General features: G+C 40.2%; 1 protein-coding gene across 1 annotated transcript in view; it reads right to left on the minus strand.

The window, feature by feature from the left end:
• FAM114A1 (family with sequence similarity 114 member A1) overlaps nucleotides 1-21351 on the minus strand; it is a 28858-nt gene extending 7507 nt beyond the window's left edge. Inside the window, exons 1-9 of the mRNA XM_054383103.1 lie at nucleotides 21010-21351; nucleotides 19610-19697; nucleotides 11642-11755; nucleotides 11381-11484; nucleotides 9534-9668; nucleotides 7587-7739; nucleotides 6781-6904; nucleotides 2994-3079; nucleotides 1595-1762 (exon numbers count right to left, since the gene is read on the minus strand). Coding sequence (XP_054239078.1) covers nucleotides 1595-1762; nucleotides 2994-3079; nucleotides 6781-6904; nucleotides 7587-7739; nucleotides 9534-9668; nucleotides 11381-11484; nucleotides 11642-11755; nucleotides 19610-19697; nucleotides 21010-21351 — 1314 coding nt within the window. The remainder of the gene's footprint in view (nucleotides 1-1594; nucleotides 1763-2993; nucleotides 3080-6780; nucleotides 6905-7586; nucleotides 7740-9533; nucleotides 9669-11380; nucleotides 11485-11641; nucleotides 11756-19609; nucleotides 19698-21009) is intronic.
• Between the last annotated feature and the right edge of the window lie 6268 nt (nucleotides 21352-27619).

The raw sequence follows: 27619 nt of genomic DNA on the forward strand, positions 1-27619 counted from the left end.
GAGGGCAAGGAAGCTGGGGAAGGGCCTGGAGAATAAATCTGATGAAGAACAACTGAAGGAGCTGGGGATGGTTAGTTTGGTAAAGAGGAGGCTGAGGGGAGACCTCATTGCTCTCTACAACTACCTGAAAGGACATTGTGGAGAGGCTGGTGCTGGTCTCTTCTCACAGGTAATTAGTGATAACAAGAGGGAATGGCCTCAAGCTACGACTGGGTAGGTTTAGACTGGATTTAGGAAAAATTTTTTCACAGCAAGAGTGGTCAGGGATTGGAATGTGCTGCCCAGGGAGGTGGTTGAGTCACCAACCCTGGATGTGTTTAAAGGTGGTTTGGATGTGGTGCTTGGGGATATGGTTTAGGGGTGAACCTTACAGAGTAGGGTTATCAGTTGGACTTGGTGATCCTGACGGTCTTTTCCAACCTGTTTCTGTGATTCTGTGATATGTACTTATTAAAGAATTTGGATTAAAGGAGCTCTCCTTGCCCTGACTGGAAATGCCACCATATACATAATGAAGTCATAGCACCTATTATGTCATCACCACAAGAAAATACTGGAAAACGAAATATCCACAGATTATAAGACACAGACCTCACACTTATCAGTAAAAAAAAAAAAAAATAAATGGATGGGAACTAGGTCAGGTTTTCTACACAGTGCTTTTAAACCTAGTCCTAACAAATAAAGATCCTTTAACTCTAGAGTAAGTCAGGATTATTTTTATATGGAACCAAAAGCATTGAGTCATTCCTCAGACAAATATTCTGAGAAGAAGTGAGGATAACACTCCCAATAAAACAGCAGCTTTGATCAGCAATGATAAAAAATTCTACCTAGCACTACAGCATTAAAGCTTTCACAAGCTGATGCCAGCTGGAAATGTGCAATCACACAAAAATCTGTAATGTATACAGTGCAACTCTGTCTCCTTCTTTGGATCTTTTCTGCAAGGGAACACGACAGATAATTTCTTTCTTAGAAGTCATTCAGTAAATCCTGACAAAGTTACCATCCACATTTCATATTGTTCTAACCTGGCCTGAAATATTCAGCCACAATGAGGGGCTAAGTGGACATGAGATTTGTAGCTTTAAGAGCTGTCTTTCATAAAAAGAATGAACAATTGTCAGCTGCCTAAACAATATTTCTGTTTGTCTCCTTGTGATTTAAACAGTTTAAGGTTGAATATTTCATTCCAGGTACTGCTTCTGGGAGACAGAAATGCCAAGGAGTGTTTAGATATGACTTTCAATGTGCTACTGATGTGACTCCACAGAATCCCTCTGCTCATTGCATGTTGTGAATACACAGGAAGACACATGAAAACACAGAAAAAAATTAAAATAAACCAAATGTGGTAAGCAGAGGAGCTGTTACTTTGATATTTACTTATGGGAGTAGACTAACAGTAAAAATATTGATGGAAGTTTCCTCCTGGGTCTACAGTGAACAATTATGTATTAATGTTTCTTAACACCCCAAATGAGTTTAAAAAATAAGGACAACGCATAAAACCAACACACAAAGATGAAGAAGTAATCTTATCAATGTATGGCAATTTTCTAAATGAAACATTCTCCAAAAGCTAGTTTACCTCCACAGTTTTTGTTTTATGTACTTCTGGTTTGTCATGGTCAATTTTATCTTCTTTTTCAGTCTTTTCCCCATCAGGTTCTCCAGGTTTTTCTTTTAGCTCCTCTTCTATGTCTGCTGAGGGGGAAAAATTGGCTTCTTCCAGCCATTCATGAGCTTTTTTCCTAGCCTGCCAAACAAAGAACCCAGCCCAAAGTTCAATTCATATCAGGAATATCAAATAATATTCATAGCATCACAGCATGTTAGATCATCATCAAGTCCAACCCCCCTGCCAGAGCAGGACCATAGGTCTAGCACAGGTCACACAGGAATGAATACAGATGGGTCTCGAAAGTCTCCAGAGAAGGAGACTCCACAACCTGAGTGTGTTCCTGAACATTAATTAACAAGACATTTAATTACTTCCTTTTTTACATCCAGAGGTTTAAACATGTCAAGCTTCTGTGTGGCATTTAGTCAACTGCATATTTAAGAAACTGCAGAGAGAAGCATTTCTGACTGCATAAAGACGGATCAGCCATCCAAGTCTGATCTTTCCAATACATAGACCTGCCATCCATACCACAGTTACTCACATTTCAGCTTTATGTGGTGTTTTGCAAAGGAATTTACTTAGAAATGATTTTCATAAAGAAATAAGAAAGTGCTATAAAAAACCACAAAAGATAAAAATGTGGAAAGGTACGCAAAATAACTTTTTGAAGGAAAAACAAATAGAAAAATCATTGTGTCTTCAGCTGCCTTCCCAGGCATGAAGGTAGATTAAAGTGGAATAGTCTTGAAGTTTTGTACAAATGCAGACTAGTGTTATGGTTAGTAGGAAATTTATGACGCCTGTTTTTTAACATGAAGTCAAAATATGTTAAGATCTAAGCATAAGCTGTAGTCAGTCTGTGGAGCTAGTGAGATAAGCATTCATCTGAGCCTGTGATCAGCAGGTGAATCAAGGGGCCTGATAGAACAAATGTGACTAGTGATGTGACTAACTTCTAGCCATCTAACTTCTAGATGTTTGAATCCAAGACTGTTTCTAGCTAAGAAGGCCTGGAAAACCCCTCAGAAGAACAAACACGATGAGCAAGAGAAATAACTCTGATCCTGACCTTTAGTCCCAGTATGTAAACCCAGATCTGCTGTCCTCAGGAACTCTGTTCTGCTGAGACAGTCCTGGTTCAAGGCTTTCTAAACCATCCCGCTGTGCCAGCTCACTGCAGCTGTATTGCCTTACTAATCTTATTTCTTCCCTGAAAGCTTCTCTGTCATTTTAGTCCCACACTCCTGTACTTTGCTTTCTGAACTGCTTGAACAGAGCTAGGCACTGCTGAGTGCCAGATCTCAGAACAAAGCCCTCCCTCTCTGCCCACGGAGCAGAGGGCAGCCCACTAACAGGTGCTGACCTTATTAAGTTTGTCAGGAGTAGCAGCAACGTGCAATTCAAACAGCAGTTCAGTGAGCATGCTGACAAATTCTTCTCCCATATCTGCTGCAAGAGAAAAGCAAGACAATTTTGGTTAGGGTGTTATCACTACCATATTTTACACAAAGCACTTTAGCACTTGAAAAACAGTAACAGTGACACAAGGAAGGGGTGTGTGCATGTGTATACTCAAAGACAAGGACAAGCAACAAAGATACCTGTACAACCAGATATGCTACCCTAACACTTCCAACTACTCTTTCTACCCCATTCTGAATTCCACTAAGTTTCACAAGAACAGGTAAGAGCAGAAGCTGCATGACACTTACTTAACAAAAAATACATGACCCACCTAATAACCAGGGCTGACATACTAACCTATTGTTTCAAACCGAAGGAAAAACTGCAGCAGGGTCAGATACAATCAAGTTTCAGAGCAAACATACCACAAAAGGTCTGGTAGGATGAGAGGAAATGGCCTCAAGTTGCACCAGAGGTTTAGGTTGGACATTAGAAGAAAATTCTTCTCTGAAAGAGTTCTCAAACACTGGAACGGGCTCCGCAGGAAAGAGGTTAAACCCCCATCCCTGGAGGTGTCTAAAAGATGCTGAGATGTGGTGCTGAGTGACATGGTTTAGCACCAGACTTGGAAGAGTTACATAATGACTGGATGATCCTAAAGGTCTTTTCCAACCAAAACTATTCTATGAAAACCTGTTCTTTCTTGCTCTGTCTGCAAACCACAAGTAAGAGATGTGTTCTCTTTCTACTTTAAGACTGAGCTTTGCTGAAATGAAGAATGTTTTCTGTTTTGCTTTGGAGTAATGAGCCTTGAAGAATCTGCACTTTTATTTCACAAGATTTATGAGCAAAGACAAATATCACTAGTATTTGAATGTAATCTTTTTTACATATATTCCAGTTGCCATATTCTACCATGCTCCAAGGTCCCTAAAAGTTGGTATTTTGTTTGGTTCTGTTCATCTGCACTTACTGAGTTTGGAATCTTCATTAACATTTCCTGGTGGAATATGCAAAATCTATTTTTGTTTTTAAGCTTGATGTTGCTAAAAGGTCAAAATCCCTGTACTGAGCAGCTCAGCTACTTAAAAAATTAATTTCATGCCTTTTTGTATTCACACTTTTTGGGGGTCATTTTATTAGGCAGGGCGATTTTTTTCCATTTTTATGCAAATCTTCAGTACTGGGCTTTAGAAGCAGAGGATCGTTACTCTCCAATGAGTTTGGTGTCTGCAGTACTTGCAAGGTGGAAAGGGGGTGGAAGGTGATGCTCAGATCATACTCTCCTAATGCAAAAGACAATCTCACCCTTACTTGTATAGAAAGTTCCCATCTTTGGTGCTATAAAATAAACGAGTAATTAGCAGGAAGAACTTTTCACCTGCCATGAGCAAGAAACTGAGGTTTCCCCTAACAGCAGGGTACCAGGTCCAGAAGATTGTATTCTGGCAGGCCAAACTGATTAACTGGTTTCATTTCCTTGCTGCCCTTATCAGCAAATTTTGTTAACAGGATTTTCAGGTCTTGCAATACAGCACCTTGTGGATACACTGAACTCACTTGTTCTCAAAACAATGCCAAATTGTTTTATAAACTGCAGCACACTGAAAACTGATAAGCAGTTCACTGGAGCACTGGAAAATTACCAAAATTGTTGATAACTAGGAAATTCAGTCCAATACTCACTTGGGTTACTATCTTTTTTAACCTCACATACGAAATTTTGGTGTTAATAAGCTTGCAAAATGTAGGGAAAGCTACTTTTTCAGATATTCTCATTATTTCATAAAAAACTCGAACAAAAAGAAGCTGCAGTGAACAAAGCATTAAAGGGCTGCATAAGTAAAGTGAGAGGAAACTTTAGAGGGAAGGGTATGCATTTGTCTTTCTCCTACTTGTGTCAGAAAATACATTTTCTTTCTTTTCATTCTGATTTTGTACCTATCTGACTGTTAAGCAAAGACACAAAACCTCCTAGGATTCCAGTTTCAAGGTTGCCAGGAAGAAATCCTTTCCCCAAACGTCCAAAGATCACTGCAGTGATTTCTCCTCGAGGAGGACTGAAAGTATTCATGATAGAAACTAAAAGCAGCACTAACATCTCAGAATTGAGATCCTGAGAGCCTGGGATAAGACAGGATCCTGAGAGTTCACATAAGCCAAGCAGCCACCCTTTTCAAACACTTGAATGCAAAGTGCTGGTTTTCCTCACAGCTGATTGTTTTTTTTGCTGAACATACATAGCACTGACAAATGATTACCATTTAAATAACATGACTTTGATGATGACAAAATGGTAACAAATTAGCAATAAGTGATAATTAACGTGTTTTCAAGCACTGCTCAGTGGCTAGACAAGATTTAGCACTGGCAAACACTGTTAATCTCTGTTTTTTGTAGGGGAGTGGCTTCCTTACATAAAGGGGAAAAAAATCACAGGTTTTGTAGAGCTAGGAAGCATGTATCAAAATCCTTCTGAAGGCAAGTTAGTTGTAGGCTTAAACTGTTTTGCAAGCAGCATTAAAACTCAAAATTCCCTCACAGAATTTAACAGCCTGCTACCTCTTGCTAGATTAGCTAGCTTAAGTAAAAATACATAATTGTCTAAAAATGATGCTATTAAAAGAGCATATGGCTTACTGACTTGATTTTTTAAGTGTGAAATCTATTAATGTGCTTGGCAGGACTTTAATTCATAGATTCATAGAATCACAGAATGGTTTGGGTTGGAAGGGACCTTAAAGATCATGGAGTTCCAACTCCTCTAGCATTGGCAGGGTCACCTTGCACTAGACCAGTTTGCTCAAGGCCTCATCCAACCTAGCCTTGAACACCTCCGGGGAGGGGGCATCCACAACCTCCCTGGGCAACCTGTTCCAGTGTCTCACCACCCTCACTCTAAAGAGGTGTGCAGTACCATAAGTCAATCTTCAGTCAGGTCAAGGGGATTGCTTCTATTAGCTAGAAGAGATTTGGTATGGATCTCACAGGCCTGGAGAGACAAACTACAGTGGCTGTAAGCTAATTTCTTACCCTTCTGTCCTCAGCCTGTTCTGGGGAATGCAAATATTCTTGACTTGTTCAAGACATCTATTTTGCCCCTAACCAAAGCATCCACCATTTTATGGTGCTTTTGTCAGCTGAGAGATGGGCTGTCATGCTGGTCCCATTCTCTTCAACACTGTGCTTTATGTCATAGTTGTAACGCTCCTGCTGCTTTACCTTCTTTCCCACACTCCACATTTCATGTCTTGCCAAGTGACACCTAGAAAGCAGCTTTGCTTCTATGCTTCAAAGTGACTTTCCTTCAAAAGGTTCAGGATTTTTAAGTCTCTTTATTACACTCTAAACTTTTCCCTGTCTAGAGTGCCAAGTGAGGATGTAGCTGCTAAACAGAAAAGCACTACTAAACACTCCAAACCTTTCAGGCTGCACAATTTGATAAAGATTCTGGAAGAATCTCAGTTATCCAAAAAGTTACTATTTTCCTTTCTTTTGTTTTTATTTCACTGATGATATAGCAAAAGTAATATGATACTTTCTTACAATATATTTTCTATAGTTCACATTTCAATTATAATACAAATACAATATAAATTTCAGAAATTTTAGAGTATTAATTTCAGTGACTACCTGATGAAGCATATCAGGTTATCAGAAATTACAGCTTGGATTGTAATTTTAAAAATTACTATCCACAGAAGTAACAATTATTCATATGGTTAAGTCTCTGTATTTCTAATTACCTTTCTGTGCCTGCACCACTTTGTCATCTGAGTCCTTTGGAACAAAAACCTCTTTTATAGCAATTAAATCATTTTTCACAGTCTCCAAGAGCTCTCCATCAAGCGTTGCTAAATATGACTGAATCTGTAAAAGACAGGACAGTAAGCATTCCTAACCAAAACAGAGCATGTCTTAAATGTTAATTTACAGCCTGATACCAAAGCAGGCTAAGAAACTGAATATTCCATTATGCCCTAACCTTCCAACGCAGACACGTTCTTAGCTCTCATCAACAAAATCTGTTGAGTATCACAAAGATTACACCAGCCTTGCAAGATCATCAGGTCTCTACCTTCTCTCAGAACAACAGTTTTCAATTATAAATCTATGGTTTAATTGCAAACTGTAGTAAGCATTTTGGGATTGCTTGGATGAAGACAGCAGGCAGAAAAGAGCAGATTTCACAGTTAGTCTGAGACTTCACAGAAAGAAGTGGGAAAAGGAGACTTGTCTCTGTCAAAATACATCCAACATTATTCAGTCTACCTGTTCTGAAGAATATATTGATAGGACTTTGCGCCACATATGGCCCTAGAAAAATAATCTTCAGTTATGAAGTTGGTTGCTTTTAGTTAATCTTGGAGTTAAATTTGAGGTACATTGAGACTGATTTCCTGAAGCCAAGGATGGCTATGGGACCCATCCAGCTTTCTCTGAAGTTGATGGAGAACTTACTGTTCATTCCATATGCATCTGCAGAATGAAATTAATAAAAAGATCCATTTTTTTACCATCCATTTTGATTTATGCTGTCTGCATACTGTACCTTGGCTTCACTTTCATTTGACAGGATTTCCAGAGCTTCAAGGTGAGATAAACCTTGGAATTCATCAAAAAGTAGTCCATAATGTGCTGTTCTTTCAACTGTAACTTGCTGGGCCCGCCTCTGTTTCTCTTTTTCTTTAGCTTCTCGCAACAGCTGCAAAAAAGCAGAAATCATTCCTGTTGTTTTATTAGCACTGCTCTAGATTTTATTACTGTCTGTTTCTGCTCCTCAAGGAAGTGGTAATAAAATCTGGGACTGTATCACACCTGCAGAGCTGAAATTTGAGGGCTGAAATATCTATCTTCTTTTCTGATAAACTTCTCTAATAAAATATTTAAGTAGGATTCCAAGTGTGTTTTTCCCAATGGCAACTGCTAACAATCTTTTTTAAAAAAACAATGAATAAACAAATCAGTTTGCTTGTGTTCTCAAAAGCATTGCCAGCTATGGATACTAGGCCATAAATTTAGCCACCAGTCACAATGAAAGAACAATTAAAAGGACTGCTTCATATACAGCCTTAAAGAGTCATGCAATTCATCACACAGACCATAAAATGGGACAAATATTATTTTCACGACCTACTTACCTACTTGCATAAATAATGCACCTACAGAAATATTTTCTATAAGGTATTTTTAGCAGAGACTAAGGTCAGGTTTATGTGACAGCAGGACTCAGATAGAAGATTGGCCCAATAAGGTAGGACTTCTACTAATGGTAGGGCAGAACTACTCTCCATATACTTGAGGATAGTTGGTAGTGATCTTACATGCTTCTCTTAGTATATAAGAAGGATAATGTATAGACTAGGATCTTTCAGTCCTTTCTTCTGTTCCCAGGAAGAAATGGCCTCTCATATGAATTTGCTACAGTAAAACTGGTAAATACATCTGAACTACATCTTAAGTCACATACAAGCCTCTGAATGCAGATGAAGCCTTGCCATTTACACTACTGCATCATTCTGAATTTCTACTACATTGTCTTCAGCTTCTCGTTTGTTACAAAAGATTGATGACAGTAGATTTTTCAGTCTCCACCTTCAACAGACCTCTCACAAAGATTTATATGCTAATCACTGAAAAGGAAACCCTGTGTTATAGGACCCCTGAGAAGTGATTTAGGTCACTTTCTGCCTCAGATATTATGTGTGAATTCATGCATATTGTTTAGGAAGGTACTCTCAAAAGCTCATTTTAACTCATGGTCTTAACAAAAGTTACTTGTTTCTGGGCTTCTACAACACTATCAGTCTGTTCACACTTCAAATGACAAACCCTGAAGATGAAACATCTCATTAAAAGAAAAACACCTTACTCCTTTCTACAAGGAAATAAACATGTAGTCAAATTAAAGGTTGTTTTCAATGTTTATTGATTTCCACAGCCTCTTTCCTTTCAGTGTCTAGAGAGCTAAAATAATTTTGTACTGGCAGTGGTTATACTTCTGTTTTTATCACACCTGAAGTTTTTAAACATGATGGTGTAAGGGTACCATTAGTTTAGACAGGCATTAAAATATAACTTTTTATAGCTTTAATTCCTAATAAAACCAGCTTTAACTCCCAATGACACATATGTCATATTCCAGTATTACTTCCAAGGAAAGTTGTATAGTGACGTTTATGCTGGAAGGCATCAATCTACAGCTGGTACAAAACCATTAATGGTTTGATTTTGCCTCCAGAGTGTAAAGATTGATCACCACATACACTAGCTGATTAAAATCAGCTATTGCACATCTGATTATGCAGAAAAGATGACCTGACATTATTTTTTGTGCTTCCATCATGAAAAATGAAGTGGAGCAAATACAGTATTTATTTCCATCAGCCTGGCCAATATCTACTGCAATAAATAAGGCCTTTCCCTCCCTAAGGCATCTGAAATTCTGGAAGAAGAATCTGAAACTGCATTGACAGATCTGTATTTAAATAAATCCAACCTGAGATAGAGAAACTGTTCTTGCCATCAGGGTTTTGGTTCTCTTAAATCCAGGATCACTTTCTGCAAGGACATTCATGGTTGTCTTCCCAATAAATTCCAAAGCATCTAAGCCTCCAGATAACACACTTTTTCCCTGTATAAAACAATGCAGTGTGGTTATTTTCTTTCAACTTTATGCTAATATGAACTGTAAAAGAGTATTGCTGTTGCTGACATGTCTTTGAACATTCAGCTCCCTAGATTTATGATGCTTTAACTAACAAATGGATTTACATATTTATGAAATTATGTTGCTGTTTTCTGAATTCATTTTTAAAAAGCAAAAAGTGAACTATACAAAAAAGACTCACATTGGAGGGAATGAAACACCTGTTGCCAATAAAAAATGATTAATAACACCACTTTAATTCCATCCAAAGTGGCATCTAGTCTGTGATATGAATAATATGGAGCCAAAGTCCATCATGAATAGGATGATCCTGCCCTACCTAACTGATTTCTAAAATTTTGGGGGTTTGACTAGATGATCTCCAGAGGTCACTCCCAACTACTGTCCTTCTGTGATTCTGTGACACCTGTGATGACTCTGGAATCGTCTATACAGTTGGTTTTCCTGTGCCATTAGCCTTCACTCACAATTCTTCATATACAGCAAAGAATAATTTTCACTGGCTGAATATTTCCATTGCAATCTGGATTATGCATCTGCCAGATACTGAAACGCTGATGTAACGTGGTATATAATAGAAAACCCTAACAAAATCTCCAGTGGCATACAAGCAACTTACTGAGCCCTTAAATTATGCTATTTGTTTGGTAACTCTCATCACTGTGCTACAGCAGTCTCTCTAGGTTTGCATAAGAGCACATTTCTCTTATTTGCAAACCTTAAACAATGCTCAGGTAATTTTACTTGTGTCCAACTCTCACAAGCTCTGAAATTTCAGATGTTGCAGCAACAGGAATTTTTCTCTGCTCCCAAAACTTTTGCTATTAGAGTGATGAGGCACTCAGAGTGAACTGGACATGCACTGAAAAAGAATTGCCACTTTGTAAAACATGCTCAATGGGGAGTTAAGTCTTCCATGATTTTTGAGCCAATGCTTAAAGTCTCTTGTAATTGCAAGGGAAACACCCTACTGAAGAGCTCAGAGGAAAGCATTCGCTCTGTTAATAGTATGTGAAAAATGCTGGGGAAGAAGATGACACAAAAATTGATTTGGAAAGAGCATGCTACAGGATTTTGCAAAAGCTGAACCAGAGAAAACCAGAAAAGGATTAAGACACAGAAAATATGCGAGGAGTGTAATAGGAAAGAACCATGGACAGAATTTTTTTTGCCACATTGAGTCTGCAATCAGCCCAACTTCTGGGATGACTAATATGAAATGACAGACTAGATAGAGAGGTGAAGGGAAGGGCCAGAGTTTAGCAAAAGCCTTAAGATAAGCAAATAGAGTATTTTCTTATTTTATCTGCCTTCAGAAATGATAACAAATCTTATTATACTTTCTCTGGAAGGACTTAACTGTAAAAAAAAAAAAAACTATGATGGTATCATAGCTATAAAAAAAGATTTCCCATGAATTTGAATTCCGTGTTAGTTTAGGAGAAGATTATATCTTTCACTAAAGCTGGTGCCAAAGTTGGAACTGACTTAGTTGTGTTTGACTTTTCATTTCTAAATTTGATACAATTATTTTGCCATGGGAGAGACTCTAAAGAGCCTTACGACAGAGCTGTTTTTACAGAGACCTACAACGTAACAAATGTGAGCTACAGTGAAGCTGCAGCTACAAATGATGAAGAATAACTAGAACAGAGAAGGCAGCTAATAAGACTCACTGTATTCTGCACAGCATTTGTGATAGCTGACAACACGCCACGAGATCCAGATGAAGGAGAAGCAGGAATGTTCTCAGAAGAGCTTTGGTCCAGGGAATCTGCTTCTAATAAGAGGAAAAAAAAAATCCAAGGTACAGCAGACTGTCAGCTCTGCAAGTCACAAATTCTGGATTCTGTGATCAAAATCTCCAAGTTTTGTAAAATTGGACTAATGTGGCAGTTTCAAATAGTTTTGACCAATTTCAATGAACTTGAACTTACGTATAATTGGTGTTTCAGCTGCAGGAGGCTCTGCTCTCTCCAAAGATGCTGAACTTGTGTTATGAATTCTTAGAGTAGTTCCTGCTTTTTCCTTTACTGCTGTTATCCCATGACCTGCAGCAGAAGCATACTTTAGATAATGTGATTTTGAAAACTTATTACTAACAGTGCACAGTATTCTTATACTCCACAACAATCAGAATTAACTATCAAACTTACCTCAACTACTTAATTTTTTTCTAGGTTAATAATTCATTTGTTCCACTATATCTAGGACATTAACTGACTAGAGATGATAAAGCTGAAATATAATACAAATAACAATGAATCTGAGATGTAAGATTTATTTCAGTGGCACATGTGAGTTTAGTTCCCTGTTTTTCAAAATGCTAACTATTCCATTTCAGGCAGTTTAAACAGAAATTGATGGTCCTCCTAATGCTGCAGGGTTTGTCTTCCTCTAGTTTTCAGAAGTCTACAACAACCAACCCACATGAGCTGTGGGTGACTGCAGAGCTGGTATAATGCACCTGTTCCTCAGTCTGCTGCATAGGTGCTATGTTAGGCAAGCATTTTAGGAATACTGACCCAAACCCTCAAAGTCATTCAGGTTTCAAGCTCCTCAGTTGCTTACTAGAAGTCAAACTCTAAGTGTCTTTCCCCGAAGCTGCTATTTAAATACACTCTGTGAAGCCTGTTGGTGTCAGATGACACAGACTGAATTACTGTTCCAGTCGTGGCTGATCTCCAACAGAGATTTTAACACCTTTACCACCTTTACCTTTTACTCTCTGTTCTATTAAAATGGTATAGTCTAACAAAAAGAATTCATTATTAGTGGTTTGATCTGAATGATTTTGACTGAACCAGATTGCTTTGCTGCTTTTCCACATAGAGTTCATTTATACTAGCAGACCACAAGGGCTGGTAGTATCCCACCACAGAATAGGGTGGGATTGCCTGGCAGTCAGCAAAAGGAGGCTATAGCTTCCTAATCCATATCAGCTCTAGTTGAAAAATGCTGCCCTTAAAAAACAATACCCTAAATCTGTCAGATCTGCTTTAGATATAGCCACCAGTATCTTCATGATACACTTCTCTCATTACAAGAGTTTCAGCTAGCATGTCTTCCTTAGCTGGAAGCCTGTGCACATCAGCTGAGACACAGGAAGTAAACAGCCAACCAAGCAGGCAAGCAATTATTTCTTTCCAACACAAAATGAAATGGCCTCAGTGACCCTGTTTGGTTTTTTTCTTGCACAGTTTGTTATTAATTCATCTCATGTAACACTGACCACTTCTAGCAGCAGGATGACACAGAATGCTGTAACCATCTGCCTACTCGTGAGACCTATTAATGACAATTTCAGACTTCTTTGCTTTGTTACCTTAAACTAAACTATGAATAACTAACTGATTTCAGAAAATGCATTAACACAGATTCTCAGCCAGATATAGACATCTAAGGCAGGAAGTTAAGCCTAATGAGTCACTAAACGTTGCCCATACTTTCCTACAACTGTGTACACTTTTTATCAGAAAAGTTCAAAGCATCTTTTCTGAATTACCTTAGCTTCTTAGCTACATCAGAATATCCTTATCATTTGGCAGTGCTCTGCAGTGTTCTGAATAAACATATAGGTATACATGTACACAGAGGTGTGTGTGTAGTCATACAAATATGCTTTTGAACAGATGATTCAAAGAAGGTGCAGCAAAACCATGTGAAATGGAGCAGGAAGAAGGAAATCTTGGACTTAGGATTTGATGATTTCCAGATGGGTTGCACATCAGGTGCTCTATGAATTCAATAACAAATACACTCCAGAAAACATCTGTGAAGCAGCACAACTGAAAGATCACATACAAGAAAACTGGAGTATCTGGAGGTATACACAAGGAACACACGTCCTCTAAGGAGAAGATGAGAAGAAACAAGTAATTTTCTATGTAATAGCATAAGCTGCATGAGGTCTTGATGTTTTACACTGAAACTAGGCAAGTAAATGCTTTTATCTCTCTAAAGAAAATATGACCTTTATCTATTTTACCCCATGTATTACAAAATGTAGCAGTACCTCCAGCTGTACAAGATATAGCAGGTTTTGTATTACAGTGATTTAAGACATTGCTGGATAACTTTTTGTCTTTTGCAAAACCTATTCCAGTTCAGGTACTGGAGAGCAATGTACTGCTTTGTCTGATCCCAATCTCTTGCACATTTTAATTGGTTCAATGAAAATATTAGCACAAATAGATTCTGGAGTCATTTATACATTTATAGATTTACTGTCCAAATTCCTGAGACTCACTTTATTAACTGTTAATTGTACTTTTAAACTAAGGTAATAGATACTCCATGTCCTTTCCATTTCTCCTGCTCACAACTTCTTAAATGAGCAGAAGAGTTCTATGCTTTCATCCCTTCATTCTTCTTAACAACTTGACTTGTTTGTCCTATAATTAGTAAAAATAATAACTATCAACATTAAGCAACAGTTTTCTTTATCTGTTTGTGAAAGTTACGGATTTTCAGATTGATTTCCCCATTTTTTTTCTGTATTGAAACACATTCTATTATTTCGGTTTACACTGTAATTTGATTCTCACAGTTTTTCAGACAAGCTCATACTCTAAAAAAAAAGAAAAAGAAGGCACAGAGTTGCTATGCTGATATTTACAGACTTATAAAAGGCAGCATTTTCAGGGCTGTGGTTACATGCACTAGAATGATAAAATTAGATGAAAATATTTCCCTCCAGCTAGGAGTGGTTTTGCTGAATTAAGCTGCATGGCATCTACATTTGACTGCAACAACAAAAACAAGGTGAGACAACAATAGAACCACAACTGAAGCAAGTCAGCACTGCTTGATACACATGCACTAACACAGCAGAAGCCTGTGTTGCTCTGGAAATGAAAATAACTACTTTTAATTTCAAAAGGCACAGAAATGGAAGTAGTTATGGGAGATGAGCCTACACTGTAGAGATAAAGGCACACTGGTTTTCCTACTCTGAGTGTGGTAACTATTTAAGAACACCTCTGACACCATAATTTAGTCATCTCCAGCAGCAGAGGCAAAAGAGGTGTGCAATAGGTAATGCTTTATTCCTGTGGTGTTGCTCTTGTTTTCCTTGCCTACATGATCCCTTTCAGTTGGCTAACAATTTCAGCAGGACATTGCTGTTTATCTTGCTAGCTGGAATCTTTCATTTGAAAAGGAAGATTTTGTAAAAATGTAAAATGTAAAAAATCTAAAATGTAAAAAAATGTAAAAAAAGCCTGCCTTTGGGTTTGCCTGATCTGCCTAAGGCCAGATTACAGTGCTGACAAATGCTTTAGTCAGATACATCCCATTTCACTTTAGGCTCTCTTATCTTCGTCCTCCCAGCTTAGCAGCTTTAGATTCTGTGCAGAACTGAAAGAGGCCACAGACACCTCTAGAGGGCAGTTCAGCACGTCTGAAATCTGAACCATTCCCTCCAGAAATCACTCTCCCATGTCAATCTAGCACCCCCTGGCAACCACTTCAGTGGTACAGATGGGGAGGAAAAGTTTGAGATTTTGTTTCATCTGGTTCAACTTAAAGATGAAGACCAAGGTCTTAAATCTGCATCTGACCCTGTCTGAGGAACCTGAAGATGGCTGGGGGAAATCACTTCAATATGTCAAATATAGACATGAGAAAAAGCCAGCTGTGCTCTGGGTTTGTACACTAAAATATGGGACCTTGTTGTGCTCACTGTGAGGCTATCCTACTGGCATTCCAAGGTTTCAGAAAAATTCCCCTCCTTGTAGTTAGAACAAAAACCCAGGCTAGATTCTGATAATCCCTATGCTATCCAGTCAGTAAATCAGGAATAACTCCAATCAAGCTAGTGAATGAAGCATTTGCATTTCCTTTCCACACAGACTTCAGTTTAAGCTATAGAATGCTACATGTGTAATAATTTCCAAGCTCATGAACACAGTAACATCAAAAGTGACATTTCCTTCTGTCATACTGACAATAAAAAGTTTTCAGCATACCAGGAAGAACTATGAGTGTCTGATGGAAAATTTCCATGTGCCATTCTACTAGGTGAGGACCTAGATGACGAATATACACAAGCACATAATAATCAAGCTATCAGATTAATCACAAGCAATGCATGGGAGAGATGAACGAAGCTGCTCTATAGTTTCAGAGTTTCAGAGACCATGGGAATTAAAATGTTGGGTTCTATTTTTAAAAACCTTTTATTGTGTAAGAGATAGTGACAGATGTTAGTCTTACCAACGGCACTAGAGGTAAAAACCCCCAAACTTACATGGAGTAAAGCACATGCATACAACATGACAAGGAACAGTCTTCGCTTGGAAGTGCAGCTTGTTGAGCCCCATCACTTAAGCACCTTATGAATCACAGAATGGCTTAGGTTGGGCAGGGACATCTCTCAACTACAATCAGCTGCTCAGTGCCTCACCCAATGTGGCCTTGAAGACCCCCAGGGAGGAGGCATTCACAACCTCTCTAGGCAGCCTGTCTTCCTAAGATCCAGTCTAACCCTACTTTCCCTCAGCTTCAAACCATTTCCCCTTGCCCTATCACTAGACACCCTCATGAGAAGTCCCACTCCAGCCTTCCTGTAAGATCCCTTCAGGTATTGGAAGGCAGTTCTAAGATCTCCTGAGAGGCTTCTCGTCTCTAGGCTGAACAACCCCAGCTGCCTCAGCCTATCCTCATAGCAGAGAATTATATGATTCATCCATATAAAACAATACAATGTATGAAAGGCAAGGCTTGCAGGAGAAGGGAGGAACTCAAAGTTAGCAGATAGCTTAACTGGAAAAAAAACAAAATAAGCAGGCAAGCTTTTAAGCATAAAAGCTGTTTGTGAAAACAGAAGTCGCAAGCTTCGACTACAAACTAAGAATATATTTTGCCTCACTTAAATCCTGGGGATAAAAGTTTTGCTGTCACAGCTAAGCTGACCTAATGGCTTCTTGGTGTTGGTATGGGAAGTTCTGCTCTTTCCACATTCCGTGTGTCCCTTCTGCTTGCCCTGGCATTTATCTCAGTAAGTTGCTTCAAGGAACTGAAGAGGCAAACAATGGAATTTTCTCTCCTCTAGAATTATCACAGAATCATTAATATTGGAAAATACCTCCAAGATCATCAAGTCCAACCAGCAACCCAACACCACCATTGCCACTAAACCATGTCCTGAAGTACCATTCTTATACTCATGGCAGTTTAGTTTCCCAAACTGGACTACTGGGAGCTCAGAGGAACATGAGTGCTGGCACAGGGAGAAGGAAGGACCATGCAAGCCACATTTCAGTGGCTGCTAGCCATTAGTTTGGCTGAGCTGCAATTGTAACCCACAGCTACATCATAGTTTTATCAACACTGTTACTAAAGGACTGGATGGTGCAATTGCTGATTTACTAAAAAATATAATTTAAAAGGAAGAGGGTAAAATGCTGACAATAAGCACAAGTTTTGTCTCCAGATCACGGTGAGCCTGCTTCTCCCATCTCATCATCCACTGGTTCCACAAGGGGGGAAACCAAATTTCCTGCACTTTAGGAAAACAAAAAACCTCTTCACCTCATTCAGAAGGCTGTTTCAATAATTTTCTCAGTGTGACATCTAGTGTCAGACACTAAGCATGGCTCAGGCAGTGACTGATACTAATCCAAAAGCATTACAGATTCTGCTAGTTAAAGGAGTATCACATCTGCTTTGAGCCAAATAATGTCAAAGTAAGTTCAAAGTCAACAGCAGTTTTGTTTAGAATACAAAGCCATCACTAGCCATATGTGCAGAGTTAGTTAAAGAGATAAGATACAAATTATATGGAAACTTTCATTATTAACTAAAATCAGCTATGCTAAACAAATTATACCCATGCAGAAAAAAAATGCTAAGCACTTTGGAAGCTCTAAATCAGGGATTGAAGGATAATGAGACAAAGAACTTTGGAACAACCACTTCAGCTGAGTCTCAAAGAGGAAGGAATGTCAGAAGAAATTTTTTACATTAAGACTGATCATTCACTTAACCTCCCGAGGAAGACAGTAGAGTCCCCACTGCTGGAGGGTTTCAAGATGTGACTGCACAAGGGGGTAGGTAATCTGAGCTAGATACCCTATCCCACAAAAGCCTGGACTAGGTGATCTTTTGAGGTGACCTCCAACCTAGGTTGTCCTATGATACTATCTGCTAAAAGCTGAATGTATTTGGTTAGGCCTTTAAGATGTTATCAAGCCCACTTCAGGCTGTTTCTGCTATTTTTACAAAGTAGCACTTTGAAGGAAAATGTAAGGAATAGTAAGTATTTGTCATACTCAACCAGACAAGCACCTGTGGTGTACAAAGATAACGACAGAGCCATGAAAAAATCACACGCCAAAGGTGCTGCTGTGAACTTTAAATCCAAGAAAGCTGCTTTACTTCTACCATTTGCTACACTGAAGGAATAAGCATCATTAAAATGGACTGGATCACGGCAAACCTATATTCTGATGTAGAATAGGAGATGAAGTGTTGGTTGAATTGCTGAGATATTAAATGGAATAACTTGAAGAGGAATAATAAATATTTAATAAAAAGAAGAAAGCTTACAGAAATTCCCAGTGGTTTTAGCTTTTGGGTTTTTTCTCAATCACTAAGAATTATCACACTAGAGCAGGTATATGGTATATGCAGTCCCACATCCTGTCTGTGACAGTGACATACAGTAAATACATCACAGGATCAAACAGGAATTTCCACCACAAATAGCTAGGAAATAAGCTCTCTATATCAGGAATATAAGTATTACCTGCTGCATTGATTTTCTAGAACAAATCTGAGATTTTCTATGTGGCCTTCCAAGTTCGCTTGGGTTCAGTGAACATGTAAGAATGTACAGTTGATTTCTGCTTAATTCAGAGGCTACTGCATTTAATAAATTCACCAAGAGAAGTCAGATCTAATATTACTGGATAGTAATATGGGAACTCAACTCTACCCTGGTCCCAGGGTCAGGAAATCTAAAGTGTAGATTCCGGGAAATGGGAAAAGGTTAAATTAAAGCTGAGAACACTTAAGCAGTTCCATAGCTAGCTGAGCTGCTCTTGTCCCCACCAGCATGTTCTGTGTGTTCCCATTATTTCCCATGTTCCCCCAGATCAGGTGATCAAATGGTGAACCAAATTAGGGAATCTGCAAACTGATCCTGCTGAAAATCCAGCCTTTACTTCAATTGCAATCCTTTTTCGTAACAAATAATTAATTTTAATTCCTAGCTTCATTTTTTGAAGGTGTTTGTGGATCCTTTATGAGCACTGATTAGTTAACAGCTCAGTAGCTGTTTTGTGAGAGATGACTTCCCACTGGTCACTGGGTATTTGCATGCTTTGCTTATTTTGTCTGTAAGGTTTTAATGAGTACTGAGTAAATTTTACCGAAGTCTTCACAAGGATATTCTGTACTGACATACTACTGGAAATGAGAGTATAGAGAAAGGGGGTATGGGCTCCATGCTGGGTTAGGACCATGTCAGATCAACATGTTGTTTCACTCTCTGAAGCCTGGTGTGACAGCTTAACAGTTTCACTGGGTGTCAGTGAAAGCTGGAATGATTTATGAGGAGTGAATTCACATGGCATAGATAGAAATCATGGTGTCTAAACCACCAACATGCATCTGCATGAATGTGGGTTGTATTGTGTTGACTTCCAAATCCACAAGCTTTGGCTGACAGTAATTGTATCAGGTTATGTATCCTTTCTGCGAAGAAGCCTAGTACCTTGTCCATAACCTGACCCAAAGAAACATTTTGACAGTTTAGGAAGGATCTAAATAATAGGAAGCTATTATAAAAAACATGCTTGCAAGCATGTCAGGACAACGTACATTTTTAAGATACAATATTAATGTGTTTAATAAAACATTAAAATTACAATCTATTTCTACACGCTTTACTGAAAACTTACCCACTGTGGCAGAAGCTGATGACAGGAGAGACTTTCCCCAGGTACCCCAAGCTCCCCATCTGCTTGCTTTAGATGAGGAGTCTGTGGCCTAAAAGGAACAAAAATATTACTCCAGTGTCTAAAATTCATTTTTTTTCCAAAGGCAGGAGGAAATATGAAGAACCTGTCAGGCAACAAAGGCTGCTATTTAATAAATGATGATAGATTGGGTATTATGTGGAGTTCAAGATTCAGTGCACAATAAAGCAGAATGATAAGTTCACCTATTCCTGAAAGCACCTAAAACTCCAGGGATATAGAGACCCTAATATTTCTTTAGGCACCCAATCCTATAAAGCCATGCAAGTTTATTAGGGCTGTTATTAGGAGGAGGCAGAAACTCATCTCTTTCCTGAGTTCTACTGGGACCCAGTAGAGTTAGAGACTTATCTGACTGAGTCTCCTCAGAGGTGTAACCCAGTAGAGCTGCACAGGGAACTCCTAAAAACTGAGTTCAATAAAAACACAGCCAGAGGAGCAATTTTTTTTTTTATTTATAACGTCTGTTGTTAAGCAGTTACCAGTATTCCATATGAAATATTAGGAAACTGCTGTCTCGAGAAAGCCTCCAGTAATATATCATCCCTACACAGTCAACTTGAACATAAAAGTATTTCAAGAGTGCTCTTCATGGAGCAGATCCCTGTGGAGGGTATCACAGATGGAAGGACTAAAACAATGTGGCTTTAACCTTTTCCAATTTGTGGATGCTGGAAAGTTTTCAGTGGAGATGAAAACACCTTCAGCTATATAGTATATACTAGATTTGGATGCTGTATAGACTGTAAAAAAGCCTTGTTTGTCCCAGTCTTCTTTATTAACTTCCTGCAATTACTCACAGGACTCCCAAAGGACCTTTGTCTGTGGATCACAAATCAAAAACTACTGGCCTAGAACAAATCAAAAACTACCAGATGTTTCAGCAAGCCCTGTGAAACACACACTGTTTTTGTACAGTCAGTGACTTGAAAATTAGTGAGTGTAAGATTCAGTGCTGCATATGCAGATTAAATCCTGTCCTTTTCTAGGTTCATTCTGTCAACTGAATGAAGCAGATTTGTACAGAAAGCCAGATAGCAAACTCACAGGAGCATTATATCCATAAAAAATGGACTAGATTCTTAATAAGGCTTAAGTTCTGGTACAATTTTATTGCCACCATGCTAGAAAGACCACATTAATGTTGTACTGTCAAAGAGAAATTAAACTATTTCTAGTTCCCAGAAGCTTGGTGTTGCAGTTACTTACTTTATTCCTGTGTTTTCTATATGTAACTCCCTAGGCTTTTGTGAAAAATGGTATCAACAGTGTACAAAATCCTGTCCTTAGGAAGAAGGGAGGGAAAAGGAAGTCTTACTTACTGCACTGCTTTCTTCATGCAGTGTTTCTTCAGATTCAGGTTCTGCATCAAGGCTTACAGTCTCACTGCACTCAGTGGGCACGGCTTCAGTTGCTTCTCCATCGGAAGGCAGGCTTTTAATTACTTTTTCAGTCAAAGGGTTTTCTTGAATAAATATGTCTCCCTCCTGCCTATTACTAGTACTCTGAGCAGTCTGTCCACACCCATCTTGTGAAGACTCATGCAAGTTCTCAGCTTCCCCAAGGTGTGCTGCTGCCTTGTGATGCAATACCTCATTGCTGGGCATTTCTGTGCCTTCAGGTTTTTCTTCAGATGGGATGCCATCACACATGTCTTCAGACATTTTCAGTTCTGAATACAGAAAATAAATTGTGTTTTAGGTTCCATAAATACTTGAATGACTACAAAATACTCAGCATTTACCATCACCAAGCCCTGAAAAATAAACACAGCCTTGATATAAGGCCTCTTGAAGCATGGAGATGTGTGACACATATGCCATGCCACACCTGGTATCCCAATAATAGTCTGAATACTCTATTTACCTTGCAGGATCTCATTCAAGTATGAAGAGCAGTATTACTGTTTTCCAAAATATGGTTTGGTGAGGGAGAAAGGATGTTCATTTGTCTGCAGAAGTCAAATCTAAGAGCTTCCACATGGTTAGTTCCATATGAGATGTGTATGGAACACCACTGTGGAACAGGATAATATGAAAGGCCACTGAGCTGTAACATCCAGGCAACCCTTACTCATCACATCCACATAGAAAGGTTCCTATGGCCTGCTGACTGGTGGAGAGGAGAATGACAAACACAGCCTGACTAAAACTGTGAGGATATTTATGTATTAGAGAACAGGTATAATATGAGAATGTGACAGGCCATGGTCCCTCCAGCCATTTCGTCAACCAGGAAGCATTCACACCATTTCTGCATCTGTTGTCCCAAAGGCTTACTGTTTGGGTTCTCACCTCTTCCTAAAATTCCAGCTGTGTGATTAAACCTCAGTTTTGAAGACAAAGTAAGCTTGCAAGAGGTACACTGATTTATTTTCTCTTTTTCTGTGTTTTGTTGTTGTTGTTTTTGTTTGGTTTTAGTAAGTTATGAACTAGTTTAACATACTAGTTCTTCAATGCAACTTTCTTTTTTTAGGTAATTTCCACCACTGTGTGGTCATCAGGCTAAGGATCCAGGAAGGGAAAGAAATGGCCATTAAGTAAGCTCTGCAGCTGATTAAGGAGTGGCACTGGCAGACTCCAAAAGGACTAGTGATTACCATCACTTACTTGTGGGCAACAACAGTACGTCTGGGACTCAGAAGACAACTCTTGACAAATCATAGAATCATAGAATCAACCAGGTTGGAAGACACCTCCAAGATCACCCAGTCCAACCTATCACCCAGCCCTATCCAATCAACTAGACCATGGCACTAAGTGCCTCATCCAGTCTCCTCTTGAACGTCTCCAGTGATGGCGACTCCACCACCTCCCTGGGCAGCACATTCCAATGGCAAATCTCTCTCTCTGTGAAGAACTTCCTCCTAACATCCAGCCTATACCTCCCCTGGCGCAGCTTGAGACTGAGTCCTCTTGTTCTGCTGCTGGTTGCCTGGGAGGAGAGACCAACCCCCACCTGGCTACAACCTCCCTTCAGGTAGTTGTAGACAGCAATGAGGTCACCCCTGAGCCTCCTCTTCTCCAGGCTAAACACCCCCAGCTCCCTCAACTTCTCCTCATAGGGTTTGTGTTCCAGACCCCTCAGCAGCTTCATTGCCCTTCTCTGGACGTGTTCTAGTACCTCAACATCTCTCTTAAATTGAGGAGCCCAGAACTGGACACAATACTCAAGGTGTGGCCTGACCAGTGCTGAGTACAGGGGAAGAATAACCTCCCTGCTCCTGCTGGCTACACTATTCCTGATACAGGCCAGGATGCCATTGGCTCTCCTGGCCACCTGGGCACACTGCTGGCTCATGTTCAGCCTACTATCAACCAGTACCCCCAGGTCCCTTTCTGGCTGGCTGCTCTCAGCCACTCTGTCCCCAGCCTGTAGCGCTGCTTGGGGTTGTTGTGGCCAAAGTGTAGAACCTTGCACTTAGCCTTGTTAAATCTCATCCCATTGGCCTCTGCCCACCCATCCAGCCTGTCCAGGTCCCTCTGCAGGGCCTGTCTACCCTCCAACAGATCAACACCTGCTCCTAACTTGGTGTCATCTGCAAACTTACTGATGATGGACTCAATTCCTTCATCTACATCATCAATAAAGATATTGAATAGGATAGGGCCCAACACTGATCCCTGGGGCACACCACTAGTGACTGGCCATCAACTGGATGTGGCACCGTTCACCACCATTGCAACCGTTCACTGGTCATTGCAAGCTCCTGACTATATGCTGAGTTGCACTGGCATAAAATAAACTCACAGTCTTCTCTGTACATGTTGTCTTTTCATTGACTCTTGTATTAATTAAATCTGGCTCAAAGCTTTGTACCTCTTGTGAAGGACAGAGGTTCTAAGAGAGACTGAAGAACAGCAAGTCAAAAAAAAGGCAAAAATTAAAACATAACTTGGATTTAGGAGAAATCTGCCTGAGAAGCATGTATTTAAATTAGTATGTTTTATTAAACTATAGAATCAAGTACATCTGTGGCTTCAGCCACCTGTTTATCTAACCTGACTGTTTGACTAGTTCCAAAACCATCCTTTTGGGATCAATGAAGGAGAAACAAAATAAACAAATCAGCACTTGGCACCACTTACATTTCTTTAGCTTATGCTTCAGATTAATTGCCTTTAGAAAACATTCATTTACAAGTCAGCATCCTTGCATTTGCGACAAGTATTTGCAGTTTTCTGTCACAAACATAGCGAATACTATAAAATGCTTTATTGTAGGTAAATGTTGCTACTGTTTTAACAACGTTTGCTGGGTGGTGGGCAGCATCAACTAAGGAAAATTTTTGTAGCTGTAAACCTAATTCTACTGTCAGATATGAGGATTCTCTACTGAAACCTGTACAAATCTGTACATGCATGCGTCATAATTTTGTATGGTGATTAGATCTGAATGACAAGAAGTCCATCAATTTTTAAAGGGTCAGACCCGATGATCTTAAAGGTCTTTTCCAACCAAAACCATTCTATGCTTCTACACACGTGTACATGTATTTTTGCAGGACTAGGTCATCTTTGGGGACCATTCGGGCCAAGGTCCCAGCAACTGTCAGCTAAACCCTAAAGAAGGTAACAGCAGGTCACAGCAAATGACCACAACTGTCAGAACAACATGCCGTGCTGTACCCGGGGGGAATCCTCCAATCAAGATGCCATGAATGAGGCTACACGGATCTAAGTCAACTCGGACAACTCCGCCCAAGGGGCATTACTCCTTACAGACGGCTCGTGAGAGAGATGCCAAGGCCAGGCGAACACCCCACCCGCGGACACCAGCCGCGGACAGCGGCCAGCTGGACCAGCCGTCCCTCAGAGGCAGGCTGTGGCGGCAGTTCCCACCGTGGCATTTGCCGCCCCGCCGCCTGAGCGGTTTCATCCCGCCTCCTTGATGAATGCCTCCCTGAGGGACAACTTTCTGTGGCCGGCGGCACCGCGCTCTCCTTTGGCTCGACGCCTGCCTTCACTTCGCGCTGCGGGCTGCCTCTGCCAGCTCCCCCTGCCCCGCTGCCACCTGCCCCGCGCCCTGGGCAAAGCAGGAGTCCCCGGAGCGCCGCTCCCTCAAACCCGCAGAGGCCACAACTTCCCCCTTCCTTTTCTTTCTTTTTTTTTTTTCCCTTTTTTTCTCTTCTCTTCTCTTCTCGAAATACTCTCTGGGGTAGAGCTATTAGTGAGGAGCCCGCGCCCAGTTTCAAAAGCGGCAGAAAAAGAAGAAATCGCGCTGCTCCTTACCGCTCAGTAGTCCCCTTGCCAGTTCGCCCCCTCCTTCGCCTTCTCCGCCCCGCCACGTCGGCAGCAGCGGGGGGAGGAGGCAGCGCAGGCCGGGCAGCCGCGGGCCGCACGGGCCAGGGGGAGGAGGGAAGGAGGGGGACTGGCTAGCTCTTCTCTCTCTCTCCCTCCGTCTGCCTGAGGCGGCCCCCGGCGCTGAGGGCGCGCCCGGACAGCGGGCTGCGGTCTGGGACAGCAGCGCTGAACCGTCCGTGGGAGCCGCGCTGGCCGCCATTATGGCTCCGCGCCCCCGGCAGCTGTCTGCGGCCCCGGTCGGCGGAGGGGACGGCGGGGCGCGGGCTAACAAACGCTTGCGGGATGCAGTGGTCTCCCGGCGGGCGAGACGGGCTCCCCAGTAGTAGGACAAGGGGCAGCGTGTACAAACTAGAACACAGCAGTTTTCATGTAAGGAATAGAAGAGTTCTATGAGCGTGCCGGAGCACTAGAGCAAGCTGCTCAGAGAGGTTATGGAATCTTCTTCTCTGGAGACTTGATCTCAAAACGTTGCAATGTGTGGACACTGCAATCCTGTGCAACCTGTTATGGGTGCTCTGGCAGGTGGGTTGGACTTGATGATCTCCAGAAGTCCCTTCCAACTCCTACCATTCTATGAGTCTGTTATTTTAGATATAAACGAATCTAGTCACTGAATTGGTGAGGGTTTTTTTGTGTGTGGGGTTTTTGTTGTTGTTTGTTTGTTTGTTTGTTGGTACCAAACTTAATCCTCAAAATGAGCTGCAGCTAACCACCTACTGAAGCGTGGGGTTGAAGAATTAAACAACCAAGACTGAGCTTTTTGGACGCCACTTTTCGCCTTCCTTGTATGCTCTTCATTACAGGAAATGCTGCTAAAAGAAACTGGGGGGAATGTACACACAGTTCCAGTAAGTGTCAGCACTAGGTGCCTGCAACCAAGCAGGAAATACTTGGTTGAACAGGGAGATTTGCAGGCTCTTGCCCAACAACTTCTTGTCTTTGCCCAGTTCCTCTTACCCTTTCCTCTTTTTACCACTTATTTTTAAGGTGTAGCATGCCATTTTACTTTGATAAAAGTCAGTTCCACAATACATCATCCTATCACTAGCCTTGCTTTGCTGATGAGAGAAACACTGTTGCCACAGGAAGCAAAATAATTGGTGGTGTGAATAAGTGAAGAGAGTTGCTATAGGAGGTCACAAAATAAAGCCCCAGTTCTCATAAATGTGATCACACTCTGTGGTTTAGATGTTTATCAGGCAAAAGTCTCTGAAGCTTCCCATTAAGGTAGGTGATAGCAGAACTAATGTTTGTTTCACTAAATAACCAGTTTATTTCAAAGGCAGGTCAATGAGAAATTAAGTCATGCTGGTAGTTCTAGCATCTTTTAGGTTAATTTATTCATGCTTAGATGTATTCATTGAAAATGAACTCTAGAGTGGCCTTAAGGATTTCTCTCTGCTTTTCAGTGGAGCTTGTGGAAGCATAAGGGCAGTGTCTCAGGAGAAATCAAGGCAGATGAAGCTCAATAGCCAAAGATTGTTTTTCCCCATGATGGATGGTCATTTTGACCATAGTGAATTTTGCCCTGTCAGTTTTGCACACTCTGTGCAAGGCAATGCATGTTTTAGAACTGCAAGGCAGTATTAATCACTACAGTAATATAAAGCTATTACTTCAGAATGAAATTAACATTCTAAGTACATAAATGTGTTTGGCTGCCTATTGGGATAGAAGTGGTGTATTCGTTTACAAAGTTCCTAAATAACTTTCTTGATTTAGCCTTTGCATTTTCTACTTTTCTTTCACTTTTCAGTGATCTGTTTCACTTTTGGTGTATTCGGTTTTGGAATAAATGAGCAATAAAGATTGAATACTTCTACTCATCTCAGATTTCACTGAAGTTGTTACTCTAAGTTGGATACCATCATCTTCCTAATGGGTTTCAGTAAAAATACTTTATAATAAATGGATAAATATAAGAGTTAAAGTGAAAAAGTAATTTGAAAGATTATTTCCTTTCTTCTTTAACCATTTAAATGCTAAATCATGAATGTTTTACTGTGTGCTAACACAGAAAGGTAGGTTGTAGTGTGGCAGTTCTGTGTTTAGATCTCAGCTAAGATGGAATTTCTGACCAACATATACAAAAGTAAAGAAAGACTGGTTTATGTCTTTGTCAGGACAATAACCCAAGTGTCTGGGCATTCAGTGATGAAGGCAAAGTCACTGCTCTGTTTCCATGTCCACTGTTTAACAACACTGCTGGAGCAGGAAAGAGAGATTATTTTTCCATTCCCATTAAACAGAAATTAAGTAAGACAAACAGTGCTTTTATAATCTGGCCGTGATAAGAATTTGACAACTAAATTGGTGTAGCTAGGTAGAAAAAAAAAAACAGAACAATGCCTATAGACTTAGATCATTATTAAGTTCAGAGAATGAAATGTTTGAATTTCAGTGTAAAACTTGTTCAGAAGAAGAGCTTATTTTCATATTGGAGCATCTGAGGAAACAGGGGATGTTTAGTCTGGAGAAGAGGAGGCTGGGGGGAGATCTTCTCACTCTCTACAACTACCTGAAAGGAGTTTGGAGAGAGGTGGGTATTGTTCTGTTTCCACAAGTAGCAAGTGACAGGAGAGGAAGAAATGGTTTCAAGTTGCACCGGGGGTGATTTAGGTTGGACATT

The sequence above is a fragment of the Indicator indicator genome, chromosome 8 (genome assembly GCF_027791375.1).
Source record: "Indicator indicator isolate 239-I01 chromosome 8, UM_Iind_1.1, whole genome shotgun sequence".
Classification (NCBI taxonomy): domain Eukaryota; kingdom Metazoa; phylum Chordata; class Aves; order Piciformes; family Indicatoridae; genus Indicator; species Indicator indicator.